The following is a 14139-nucleotide window of genomic DNA, read 5'->3' on the forward strand; positions in this document are numbered from 1 at the left end:
AGTGGGGAGGTAGAAGCCCTCAATGTCTGGCACAGGATTTTCTTATTTTCTGACATTGCTCTGTGTGGCACAAATGGATTCAGCCTTCAGAGGGTTTTGAAACTGGGACTATATAGGAAGAGAACTCCTTTATTAAAGGTAAGTTATTTCAGGGTTTCTGGTGATCACAGATGACTTAGGAACCCACACCAACTCTCTCAGGGAAATGAATAAGCAAATATTAATGAAGATTCTTTTCCACATTAGAAAAAACACTTGTAAGTTCCAGTCCTTTCAGGTGGACTCTCTTTTGGCATTTAAAAAATGCTGTCATTTCCTCACTGTGTTGCTGCTTTTTATACTTCTGCATAAGAAGAAAAAACCTCAGGCATCACAATCTTGCCATGAGTGGGAAGAGCCTCCATGCAATCTTACAGGACATCTTTCGACCTAAATTGGCCTTTCAAACACAACAGCACTGCTTCAGAAGACTTGGCTTATCCATGCAGTGACTGTGCTGGCTGGGATCCCTCACTCATCAGGAATACAGAATCTGCTCAAGGTTGGGAGCCAACTGCTGGCGTAACACTGACAGCTGCAGGTCCCATATGCCCAGGTGTGGGTAGGATGCCCATATCACTGGCATCTGGATGTCAGCTTTCTTTCTCTGGCTCTACTGCTGCTTTGCGGATAAACCCAATTTTCTGTCTGCTGCGGGTCAGCCTGCTGCTGTCCTGTAGTCATGTTTCTTGGATTAATCAGTAATTCCTCTCTATTAAGGAGTACTATCTGACCATTGTATGTACCCCTTAATACTTTCATATGCCACTACACATCTAATTCCAGTATTTCTACTGTTCCTGGTGATTTAGGCACAGATGATGAAATCTTGCAGGTGCAGTGAACCTGTAAAATGTGTAAATGTTCATTCCCTGTCTAGTGGCTAAGGAGCTGTGCTGATACCATACATTACTTTTTAATCCTAAACAATTTTTTTACTGCTAGATATACTGCCAGGAATTGCAAGTGTAAGATTTGGATGACACCACAAAGACGTTTTTACAAAGAGAAAAAACACAGTACATTAAAAAGCTCTATATGGTTAAAAAAAAAAAAAAAAATTGTGCAAAAATTTGCCAATATATCATTGACAACTTAGAAATTTGCATGTGTCATCCTTGACAGGCATATTCTTAACACTGAGCAAAATAAAATGCTTTTTATGTAAAATGCTGTGGTCTGCTGTTGCAACTGTTTTTCCTTAGTTGTTTTGAAAAAGTATGAGTTTTTTCCCTTTGACTTGAGAACGCAACAATACCCTAATACTTGGGAGCAAAGCTTGATAATACCCATAAATTGAGAAATGTTATCCATTTCCTCAGGTAAGAAACAGGAAAGGCCATTTTCAGTTCACATTCAGAGTCTCCCAAAATCACAGCTTCTCCATGACTCGGCAATAGCAGCTACAGCCACACTCTGCCAAGCCTCCTACATGTCAGTAATTCATACCCTCATCAGGAATAATCTGTTTGGGAGCTGGGGAAACTTTTGTAGAATTAATGCCAAATGCCACTCATTAGCCATTGGCAAACACTAGAAATGTGGGGGACAGTAAAAAAGTCAGTAGCCTAAATGTGCAAGGGCTAGACATGAAGTGACCCCCTTCCTCTCCCACAGCACGTGCCCAGCCTAACAGGGACTACTGCATCCTAAAATGCCAATGTGCAGGGGCCTACGCAGACACAGATAAGAATCCCTACAAGGCCACCAATGCCAACACCAGTGCCAAGAGCAACCCTTCTACAGGAAGGTGGAGCACCTTCTGCCCGCCAGCAGACATACAGGTTTCATGTTTCACAGGAACAGCTTTACAAGCCTACAAATAGGTGTTCCACTGAAAATATCTATTTTGGTGTGCCAACTGCAACACAAAAATGGCTACTTGCAAGAAATTAGGCACAAAAAAACATGGAAAATAATTTAATTTTTAGGACTATTAGCTTCTGTTTATAATAATAATTAAAAAAAAAACAACCAAACAGGAATTGTTTGGGTATTTTTTTTTTTTATATACCAATACAACATCGTATCCTTGAAAATCTGAATTGTTTCCTACTTTCTAATATAGATTTTGATAACTATTATTTATGTCTAGAATAATAGCTCACCCTTTTCCTTCAAAGGGAGGATCATATTCTATCTGTAAAGGTTAAAAAAATCTGCTTTGATCATTACTGTTTAAGACATGTAAATGAAAAAATTAAAACCACCACCAGCACACCAAACAAACCCCCAAAAAGTAAAAAACAGATACACCAAACTCAGAAATACAGTCTTTCAATGACATTATTTAAAGTTCCATACTTCGCATACTCAGAGTTAGCAGAGGGCTTTTTATTTCCGGAACTCTCTGCTGACAGAGTAGTTTATATAAATAAACCTCCTTCTTCCCGCTTTCTATACTGCATACAGTTAAGAGGAAAACAAACAAACAAAAAACCCCCAATACAAAACAAAAAACAACCCCCAAAACTTTCACCTAATTTTTTTTTTGAAAGTAAATCAAGTGTTTTTATCAATGGCCTAGGAGACAGCTGCAACAGCAAAGATGTTCTCCATAATGGTGACTTGGAGAAGCAGTTCCTGTTCTCTGCTGTAGGCCCCTCTTGAAATGTGAGGACTTCTGAACTCTAGACACAGACACACACCCATCATGGATTTTTTTTTTTCCCCCTTAAAGTTTGCATTAAAGGCAGAAAGTCCACGACCTCTGTGCTAGAAAAACCATCAATGAAGCATAAAGATTAAAAGCTTTATGTAGAACACAAGATACACTGAAGTGAAGAACAGAATTATAAATACTATGTACAAAGTAAAGCAATGATACGCACTTTAAATCACTACCTGTAATATTTAGGAAAGAATTTACGATTTGTTAAACCTGAACTGAATCAGATACTGTCAAAAAGCTATAGTCTTACAATAATGTAAAATGGTACATATAAATATTATTCTTCTTAAAATGGAAAAACTGTGAAAGAAGAAAACAATTCATTGGCTAGGTACTTTGCATAAACAGAATTCAGCATTGATTTGCATCTTATGTGACCCTATTAAATGTCTCCCAAAGAAAATGTGATACAATGTAATTACACACAATTACCTCACTTCTGGAAATGTTGTCATTTGTTTCCATACTACCTTTTTATTTTCTGTACAGGTAGAAATTCTAATACAGTGACATTTCAACAGCAACTAACGGAAACAACCACTTTTAATCAACTTTTGAGAAAATATACTTCAGAACTGAGTGTACTCTACAAGCCTGGCTCATTTATTTCAATGATATTTGTATTCCCTTAAACACTATGTGCTTTAAAGTCTGTGCAAAGGTGCTAGCACTTTGCAAGTAAAATCTAGGGGACACAGAACTGCGTCTGGGGCTTCAGCTTCTATAGCAGTGGGGAAGGCTAAACACACACCTTCCATGTCCATATTTAATTTTTCTATTTAGTTAGACCTCACAGTTGAAAAAAAAAATATGAAAAAGTGACTAGCAAATAGCTGATACAAAGAAATAACTCAGAGTTAAAAGTAGACTTAAACAAAAGCATCACATGAATTTCAACTGTCCATGCTCCATTTAAGGGTTCTGTGTATGAAGACTCTAACATTACCCTTTGCCAGCTCCTGTGGAAAAAGAGGGCACATAGTGCTGCCCTTCATTTCCTTTGCAGAGGAGTATAAAGGATAATTAAGCCTATTTCTAGTGTTTTTTGTTTACAGAAGACCTGAAATGAGGAATATAGTAATCTTTGAAACTGTCACCGATGTTTTCAAGAAAGAAAAGAAAAATATCACTGTTAACCTGCACAGCATGGCCACGAAATACACTTTTGCCCATTTATTTTTTTTTATTTATATAAAATCAACATCCTTTTCCCTTTCTTGATGAATCCTGTGATTGAAAAAGAGAGAAACAAGGCATTCTGTAACCAGAACACTTATTGTCCTCACCTATGTCTTTATAAACACTATAGAAGGTATAATTCTTTCTGGCAAACCCACACATTAGTTTATGCTGTCTATGCTTTTCAAGGCACCTTCAGAGCAAACCAGGGCTAAACCCCAAATCATAACTGAATGTAGACTCTATTTAATAGAGTTTTGTTGATGTATCTGAAGAAAAATTCCTCTTCAGCATCTACAACTGCAGAAAGTTGTCTATTTCTTTTAATGACCTATTCCCTCTGTCTGATTCAATACAGCCCACTGACTATGGAAATGACAATGCTCAGCAGGTAACAACAAAACAGTCAACAAACAGTGCTGAGATATGTCATTTTCTTCAAATACTTTCTCAGGAAGTAAATGACACACTACAGTATGCTGTGTCCCCCTCAGATCAAATATTTCTTTATTAAATGAAACTGCACGCTTTTATATATAGCTGCCATATAAAATGTAGGTGTAAGTGCACTGCTTCAAGCCCCAATTGCAAAACAATTTGCTATTTCCCACCCCGCACTCAGTCTCCTTTCAAAGCATATAACCCCTGGGGCAGCAACGGCTTGGACGCTGTACCTTTGCCATAACTCCAGATTGAAAGCCCTGCCCTCATGAAGTCAAGCTGCCACACTTACTGTGACTGGGACAAATTGGAAGATGCAAATTAGCACCTTTTGAGTCTGCTGAACCCAGGAAATCCTCTTGCTCTGTGTTCCAGCTAATGGACCTGAGATGTCCCTTGTAACAGTGAGGTCTGTGCAACTCCTCTAACCTTTTCAGATTCCAATCTAGCCTTTGTTCCTAGGCCTTTTTAGAAATGTGCCATGTATCAGGCAAACCTCTGTTGTAATTTAAACTGGTGTAAAACCAGCGCCATGTCATAGCATTCAGTGGCACTTACACGTTAAATGTGCAAAAGAACATCCAACAGCGAAGAGGTCCACAATATTAAAATTCCTATTAGAGCATTTTTTTCTGCCTGCTTTCAGCTTCAAATACATATCATTACTTTGAATCACTTACACTAGTATAAAATGCATGATGAGATTTGTAAAGTTCTAAATAAATTAACATCAGGTATAAGAATTTACCCTTTTATTACAAGAGAATGGATGATCTTCTAAAAAGACTATCAATCTACAGAGTACTTGAGGAGAGACTGGTGATCAAATTCGAACAGATTCCTATGCAGATTATATATTTAGCTGCAGAAAGATGAAATAGCATCTATCCTTAATTCATAAAGAAGAAACTGCTACTGGAGATGTCTTATCCCTGGAAAGGCACACTGCAAAGCAAGATACTAATCTTTTCTTCTCAGAGTCCTATGGCTCTTTTCACAACATATCAGCTTTTACACTGTTTCCCTGCCGTTAAACTGTGTTTGGGTGAGGTGTTTGAGCAGTTAATAACTGGACATTTCATGTCACCCCAAATTACTGTTTCCAAGTAGACTGGTGTCTTTCTATCTTTTTCTCAATATAACACTTAGTATCCTGACATTCTCCTGCCTTGTTCCATTTTTTTAGGATTTTGTTCCTAATTTAACGTACTTAAAATAATCCAGATTATTTTCCTCGGTCCTGTCCACTTCAAAACTGTCTTTTTTTAGAAGGTTGTACTCGCCCTCTGTGCATATACTACCATTTCTTACTTCATAAATCCATCATTTTTGTTCAGTTTATACTAAGGCATTACAGCATCCAATTTATTATTGTTATCTCACTGTTTCTGAATTACTGATTTAAACTTTATACAACTGTCAGTTTTTCTAGATAAAACATGGTTGCAAACAGAGCACTTCTGATTTTGGAAAGAGATGTAGATTATCTATTTTTCTCCCTTATTGTATTAAATTTCTGGTTTGCACTTTGTTGAGAGCAATTGGTGCCCCCTTTGGTTTTGAACCTGAATGCTCTGGATGTCAATCTCAGGATGAAAACTGTACTGACTGTACAATAAAATTGAAGTTCAGATTTAACAGTAAATATACAAAGCCTACAAGTGTGTCTTAGAGAAATCATTCCTTCGTAGAAGTTTATATGATCTCCAAACCTTCAGTTCTGATTTGTCATGTCCTCATTTTGTCTCAGTGCATTACGCACAGCTCCTCACTGCCAAGAGAACGCTTAGGATCACTTTGCTGCATGGTTTGATATGTAACAACTATTTCCTCTTAATTCCTCTCTTTACTGCCACTTTATTTTTGGCTACTGATTCATAACTTAACCTGTACTTCATCCCAAAAATCTTTACTTCCAGACAGCACAGATCTATACTCTCCAACATATCCTCAGTTTTGTTGGCATTTTCACATTTTCCTCTTTTTTGCAGGTATTTGACACATGCTAACAGAGGTCAGCTGGTAGTCTATCCCTTTAAACCCAATGCAGTCTGTCAGAAGCTGAGTGGTGTCCTTCATCCTCACAAAACGTATCACTGACATCATCATTAGCAACAGCCATTCAGAAATCTCCAGGTAAGAAGAAGTCTTTTCTGCTTACACCTATTGCAGCCTGGAAAAACCCTCCATCAGTACTACCATGGGCTGCTTCCTCACCTTTAGTCTCGTGTCACTATTTCTGTGTTGAATAGTGTTATGCAGAGATAACCTCATTATGTAATACTCGGAGCTTCTGAAAATAGCGAATGAGAAGATAAGTCTTCTCACTAATATTTTGTAGCACTCCAACACTTTCCTGTCTATTTTCCCACTTTCTTTTTTCACTTTCTTGTCAGATGGGGCTCCCTGTAATAATTCAAATATTGGAAAAAAAAGATTTCCGCTCAGCTATAGCCTAGCCAGCCACAGAACTACTTCTAAACTTACTATCAACTTGTACTTGTTTCTCTACTATTTATATCTAATTAAAACACCCCAAAGTTTTAAAATACTCAAATATTTGTGGGGGAAGAGAAATTTTTGAGCCATGTATTTTCTTGTTCAATTATATTTATCCCTTGTTCAATTATGATTATCCATATTGTTTGGCCTATTTTAATTCCTCACAGTGTGCTTAAAGTGCTAAGTATTAGTACCTGTTTTCACTGCAGGAGAAACTTCTGTTTCTCCATAACACTGTTAATTGTGTGCAACTCTTGTAACTTCATCTACAATTGTTCATTACTGCAAAAATGTAAATAACCTACTCTGTTCACTAACCTCTACTTTGCCTTAACACAAAAGATTCACAGGTTTTGCACGATCTAAACTGGTCGTCTGCTGAATGTGCATATTTACAACGTATGGAAAACTTCACCTGCATGCTCTCCAGCAAGATGTTTTAGAAGAAATAAATAGTGTCACTGTTTTGTTATATTCTAATCTAGTTCTTACAGGTAAATACAAACATCTTCCAAACATGACTAAATCATACGGAATTACAGAATGATTGGGGTTGGAAGGGACCTCTGGAAATCATGTAGTAAAACCCAACTGCTAAACTAGGTTCACCCAGAGTAGATCACACAGGAATGTGTCCAGGCAGGTTTTGAATGTCTCCAGAGAAGGAGACTCCACAGCCTCTGTGGGCAGCCTGTTCCAGTGCTCCGTCACCCTCCAGGTAAAGAGTTTCTCCTCATACTCACATGCAACCTCCTATGTTTCAGTTTGTGTCTGTTGCCCCTCATCCTATTGTTGGACACCACTGAAAGGAGTCTGGACCCATCCTGTTGACACACACCCTTAAGATATTTATAAGCATAAATAAGATCCTCTCTCAGCGTTCTCCAGCCTGAACAGACCCAGGTCTCTAAGTCTTTCCTCGTAAGAAAGATGCTCCCTGCTGGACTCTCCCCAGTAATTCATTGTCTTGTTTGAACTGGGGAGCTCAGAATTCGGCACACCGCTCCAGACATGACCTCACCAGGGCAGAGTAGAGGGGAAGGATAACCTCCTTCGACCTGCTGGTCACACTTTTCCTAATGCACCCCAGGATACCACTGGCCTTGGCCACAAAGGCACATGGCTGACTCATTGTTAATTTGTTCACCAGGACCCCCAGGCCATTCATTGCAGAGCTGCTTTCCAGTTCTATGGAGAAATTGTACAGTGAATTCTTCCCACTTTTCACATATGCCAAACTTGACAGAATACAATTGTCCTACAAAGATGATAAAGCAGCATTAACTTGAGAAGAATGTGGAACCATTTTCATAACAACTTCCAATTTTTCTAGTTAAATATGGGATTTTGTTTGTTTGTTTGTTTGTAACTATTGAGATATTAACAATACTTGTTTCTACAATGCAACTATAGACACAATTTTCTTATAGTTCAGGAGTGCAGGCAGATGGGGTAGTAGCTACCTGCAAACAGAAGACTAACTATTTGAGTGCTCACTTGGCATGAAGAGATTGTTACTAATTTTCCTTTTTCGCTAGGAAACATGAGCTTATCAGACGTCCTCCAGAAAAAAAATCCTGGTGACCCAGACACCGTCTAAGCTACTCTAGATGGTAGTGGCATCACCTGGAATGACTCACTAGAAACCAGAGATGTTGCATTCATCACACACATTTATCTCACAATTAATGAGTGACCCATTCTGAAGAACAGCAGTATACTATGTTGAAATACAGGATATATTTTTACAGTTTTATGTTACTTTTATTATTACAGTGCTGCATGCATTAATAAAAGAAAAGTCATTAAAAAACAGAACACTATTAGAATGAAGGACATTTTTCAATTGTTTACAATACCAGCAATTCATCAGGCTTCTTACATCCATAGGCTGTGGGAGGTTTGTTTGTTGACTTTAAATACAGAAAAGCTGGAATAACATCAATGGGTCTAATAACCTGTGGCTCCTCTACAGGATGGAGGTAAAGGCACAATTAAATCTCCATGAAGTTCCATCCACAAGCTGAGGCTTCCAGCAGAGTGTAAAGGATATGAAGTAGGTTTTCAAAATATCAATCTTTCATTCATGGAAAGTGTAGGACCACTGGGACCACTGCATGGAGTAAAGCCAAACTGCAGCATTTCAGCCATATATAGCTTCCAAGTAACACAAATTCCACTCCCATTCTAGGACTACATTACATGACCAAGTCTGTGCTGATACAGAGGCTGCTGGGAAGCGAAGAGGGACTTAAAGTCCTTGTGCATACTACAAATGACACAACTGCACATCCACTACAGGTAGCATCTCTGAATTGTGGACTGCTCCATCCACACTAAGTTGTTTGTATCTTTTTGCTCTTGACTCAAGGTGACAAAGAACACAGCCTATAGGGTCAGAAAGTTTGTGCAGAGACTGTTTTCTTTGATCTTAATAGGAACCTGACTTCTTTTCCCTTCATTGAATCTGATACTGCAATTACAAAGACCTTTGTTCATCACAAAATACTTTCTTATGGGAGAAAAAGGTACAATATTAAATAAAAGGGAAATGTGAGTCTCATAAAATTTCCAAGACAATGTTCAACAACAGGTAGGAAAAGCTTCTAGAAAAGTAAGTGGGCCCCTTTATGGAACAGATGGAGAATTCGGTGATACTCATCCACTTGTAAATCACGGGTGCACAACAGATCTCGCCATAGGACTGATCTGTTTATGCGATTGGTAATTGGGTGTTTGAGCTTTTTTCTCTGTCTAGTTCAGTAGTTCAATTCTACCAAAAATATGTAACAGGCAAGTAGCTGGCCAACAACTATAGGGACAAAGTAGAAATGAAATTAGATCTTTCATCTATTTTGATTTTGAGGTGGTTTTTGTTTTGTTTTGGTTTGGTTTTTTAAACTCATAGTAGAAATCTCCATCACAATGGTTGTTCAGGACAGTGCTCACCATTCACCATGTCTACCAAAAAAAAAAAAAAAGGAAGAGAAAAAAAGAACCATCTTTGTTGCACTGACAGTATAACTGCGGTTTAAGGATTTCTTCGTACAAAACTAGGTAGAGGTAGACAATTTAAGACAACTAGTGTCTAAGTAATTGTGTACAGTAATATAATGCCATATGAAAGTGTTACAGTTTCTTAACAGTTGAATAGGCACTGCTGAAGCAAAGAATGCAATTATTCAAGTTATCATTCTTGTATGCAGGCATACAAAATGTGTACCACTCCAGTTCAGATACACAGTTCTATTATTATTACTAATACCATCGTTCTGTCCTATTCTGACTTTAAAACTATTCCAATTTGTTTAATTCCAAATATTTATTCTTTAAGAAGGTATTTGTATTTTTAAAGGAAGGAATTTAATATTTTTAAAAATATTAAATTTTATTTGAAAATACTGTACAATTTACTTTTAATTGTCTTACAGTTAAAATTGTAAGGTGTGTTCTTTTTTGTTCAAGAATTTTAAAAGCAACTAATTTAAATATGCAAAATTATCTTGAGTTGTTCATACGTGAACTTAAAAGCCATGCAACACAGGAAAATTAAGTAATTATGCCTCCAAGTTATTTACTGCAATTAAGCTCATTTATCATATGCAAATTAGTGCAAACTGGTCTCATTAGTTACTAAATTACTCAATATGAGCTGAACAATGTAGCACTCCAGTTTGTAATGAAAAATCCCTGTAGAGGCAAGCAGTATCAATTAAGCTAATTTGCATATGCAAATATATTCACTAACTTTCCCTTTTCTCTATATTTAGTTCTACATTTCCTGATCATTCCTGATTATATGAAGAATATGGGGTTACTGACCCTTTTCCACACCTTCTCAATAGCAATGACGTTACTGAAAAAGATCCAGGGCCCCTAAAAATACTGATAGTCTTGCTAATTTTTACAACCAGTTGCAGACAAATGTTTGAATAGTTGGTACCAGAAATAATATTTTTGCTAGATTAATTGAACAAACAAATATAAACCATACATACAGAAACGTAAACCTGAAGAAGTCTTTACTGAAGTCCATTTTCCTTTTAACACCACTTTTCAGAAGAATGTAGAAGAAAGCTCACAGTTGGGTAAATAAAAGATCTTTAAAAGAATTTATCACCATATTAACATTCTATATTTTTATTCTTTATTACACACATTTCTACTGTTCATCATTCAGATAATTTTACTTGGAAAACATTTAAAATATATTTGCCCTGATGTGAAGATTCTGATATAATAGGGTTTGAGCAATCATGTTTTTTCCTCATTTCATTTTTTCCTCACAAGAACATAGGGGATAGTGTCTTTGTCTTCAAACCTACTATGGGAATCTCTTCAGCGTGATATACAGCAATTGCCTGTGGCTTAGAATTTTTTTGACATGACTAACTGACACTACTTACTCGTAGAATCAAGATAAATTTCACAAGATGCACCTCCATTTCTGTTTTTACAACATCACTACAAATTAACTATATCCACTCTTTTTAAACATACTCTATTATGCTTCTCCTGTGTCTGTCAATAAACTTTGAAGTATCAAAATATTAGAAGGATTAGAGAGGCTCCTTAATTTCTGAGCTTACACTTAACCTAGTCTTCTAAATATTAATAGCAAAAGAGGTTAAATGAACTAACTATTAACTTCCTCAGATAGCAGACTCTGAAATCAAACACAGGTATTCCCAAGGTATAATCAAAGTTGTTTACTTCACTTGCAAACAATACTTATCACAATACTGCTTTAAAAATAATTTCTCAGAGCAGCAAACTACATTAGAACTTGTTAGAACAGTATCCCACCACATGATTGCTGTTTTACAAATCATTGTGTCTTCTGGAGATTATCTTTCTACCTAGAATATCATAAGGCAGTACTTCGAAATTCATTCAGATCTGTTAAAAGTAGTGCATTTGAATGCATGGCCTAGACTTTCCTTCCAAGTGTTGATTACTCTGCTAAAGAAAGACAAGATTTTAACATATCACGATAAACTTGCCACCATTATTAATTCATTTTGTCCTTTATCCATCATCAACAGTCTATTCTATTTTAAATGCCAGAGTGGAACTTTCTATTATCAATTGAGAGATTAATGGAAGTAATTTGGTGAAAGCACCACCCTCTCTGAAAAGGCCACTCCTCAACAGATATTCAATATGATGCTGATGGCAATTTTGACTGAAAATCCTCAGTTATAGGTGCAAGTGCAATACAGGTTGGGTTTTTTTGGTTTATTTGTTTTCACTAGTACTATGATAAAGTTAGATCCTGAAGACACCTTAACTTATCACATATAAGTAAAAAAAAAAAAATAAAATGGGGGAATCTAGCTTAAGTAAATAATAAAATCACCAGTTGTTTTAATTTGGAAGTGAAATAGTCAAACACCATGTAGATTTCTAAGTGGCAACCTAGGTTTTTTTGTTTTCATTCCTAAAGAGTCATACTCAATACTTAAGGAATGTATATAAACCAGTGTCAATTAGGTTTTATCATGATATTTCTTATAATTCATATTGTAAAAAGTGTATTTTTAGGATATACAGCACATGCTTACTCACTCAAACCAACACACTGACAAATAACTTCAACTGATATATCACAAAACTGCTATTTCTTCTTTTTTTCTATATTTATGAGACATAAATGTCTCATAAATGTCTGTCTAACATGTGAACACAGAACTGTAGGTACTGCTGTAGGTATCTTGGATATGGTAACTTTAACAGAATTATTTGCTTACAGAATCAAAAACTTGACCAAGACCTCCGCCAAGAGTATACAACTAAGTAAATCATTCATTATTTTTGTTACAAAGAGAAATTCATTCTCTTAGTTAATTTCATGTTTTCCTAAAATGATCTTTGTTGTATTTAGTTGCTTTATAAAGATGTGAAAAATCTGATAGTGCTTTTGAATGCCACAGCTGAGGTAGTACAGAGAGATAGCTCTCAATCATTTCAAATTAAGTGGAATATTTCTCATGATAATATCCTAATTTACCTCTTTCATACCTCTCAAAAGATAATATACCAAGCAATATATTTGCATGGAGAAGTTGTGTACATTGTTAAATAGGAGTAGTTATTCAAAAGGACCACATGTTTTTTATTTTTGTAGTGCTGGGGTTTTGGTGTGCTGACAAAACACATCACACTTTGTTCTTAACTGCTCCACATTCGATACCACAACCTACAAAAGGCTGTGGCAACCCCAACAAAACAAAACATGCGTAAGAATGTTTCCACCAGGTCGCTGTTTTTCAATTTAGTCTTCCTGGAATATGATGACTTGTACAGTGTGACTAAATTCTTTGACAAATATCACATGTGCCTTTATCTCATAGCTAAGGACCATTGCTGCTGTTCATTTTTTTCTCTCTTCAAATTGTTGCAAATTTGTGAAACATAATTGTGACAACTGCAATATCAGGGAGGAAAGCAGTGCTCATTAACCAAAGCGGGGGAAAAATCCCTAAATCTATACATGATTCATAAGGCAAACCAAATCACCAACACAAAATAATTTTTTGTGCACACATACATACAAACACAAAAGGCATTCTTTGAGCAAACAGCTACTGCACAGGTCTAAACAACAAAATATTGTGATTCAGTTAAATAATACTTGCTCTCCCTTCTCATTAACAGTCTCCTAACCACAGACTTTCTAAAAATAATGAAATATGAGCTTTAAAAAAAAAATCTCATTAATATAAGTGCTGACAACAATACTATTCAAATTTTTGGCAAAAATATGACTAGCTAGTTATTTTGATTTTTGTTGGAAAAGCCATTTTTTTACCTGTAAAATATGACTTCCCAAATGTGATTCAAATACTTCAATGGCAAGGGCACTGGGACTTCTCCTGCGCTGGGCACCTATAACTGAATAAAAAACAGTTATGTTGCAAGGTCTGCACATTAATTTCTAACACACTTCTGATCACACCATTTTACATTAACTATTTAAATGTTTTGCATTTTATACACCAGTGTTAATTTCAACTTTGCCTTGCATATAGTAAATAAAATTGATACATAATTTTCAATGACTCAAATTTGAAGGATATTTTTTTTTTTTTAAAAAGCACTATTTAAATGTCCAAGAACTCTGGAAGTTAATAGTTTACTCAAATATATTCCAAGTCCCTATAAAAGATATTTTTGTACATGGTGATGACAGCATGCAGAATTTAGAAAAAAAAAAGGCTATTGAAAAAGAGGCTATATGCAATGTAAATGCTTTGAAATGTGGGGATGAGAACTAAATATCACTCAGGAATTAGGAAGATATAAGA

At 36.1% G+C, this 14139-nt stretch overlaps 1 protein-coding gene across 2 annotated transcripts in view; it reads right to left on the bottom strand.

Annotated features, from left to right (window-relative positions):
* Positions 1–14139, bottom strand: part of NPAS3 (neuronal PAS domain protein 3) — a 608602-nt gene that overhangs the window by 293051 nt on the left and 301412 nt on the right. For both annotated transcript variants that reach the window (XM_082057395.1, XM_082057394.1), the window contains one exon: positions 13644–13726. In XM_082057395.1, the coding sequence (XP_081913521.1) occupies positions 13644–13726 (83 nt within the window). The remainder of the gene's footprint in view (positions 1–13643; positions 13727–14139) is intronic.

Source organism: Streptopelia decaocto, assembly GCF_964273445.1.
Source record: "Streptopelia decaocto genome assembly, chromosome: 7".
NCBI lineage: Eukaryota > Metazoa > Chordata > Aves > Columbiformes > Columbidae > Streptopelia > Streptopelia decaocto.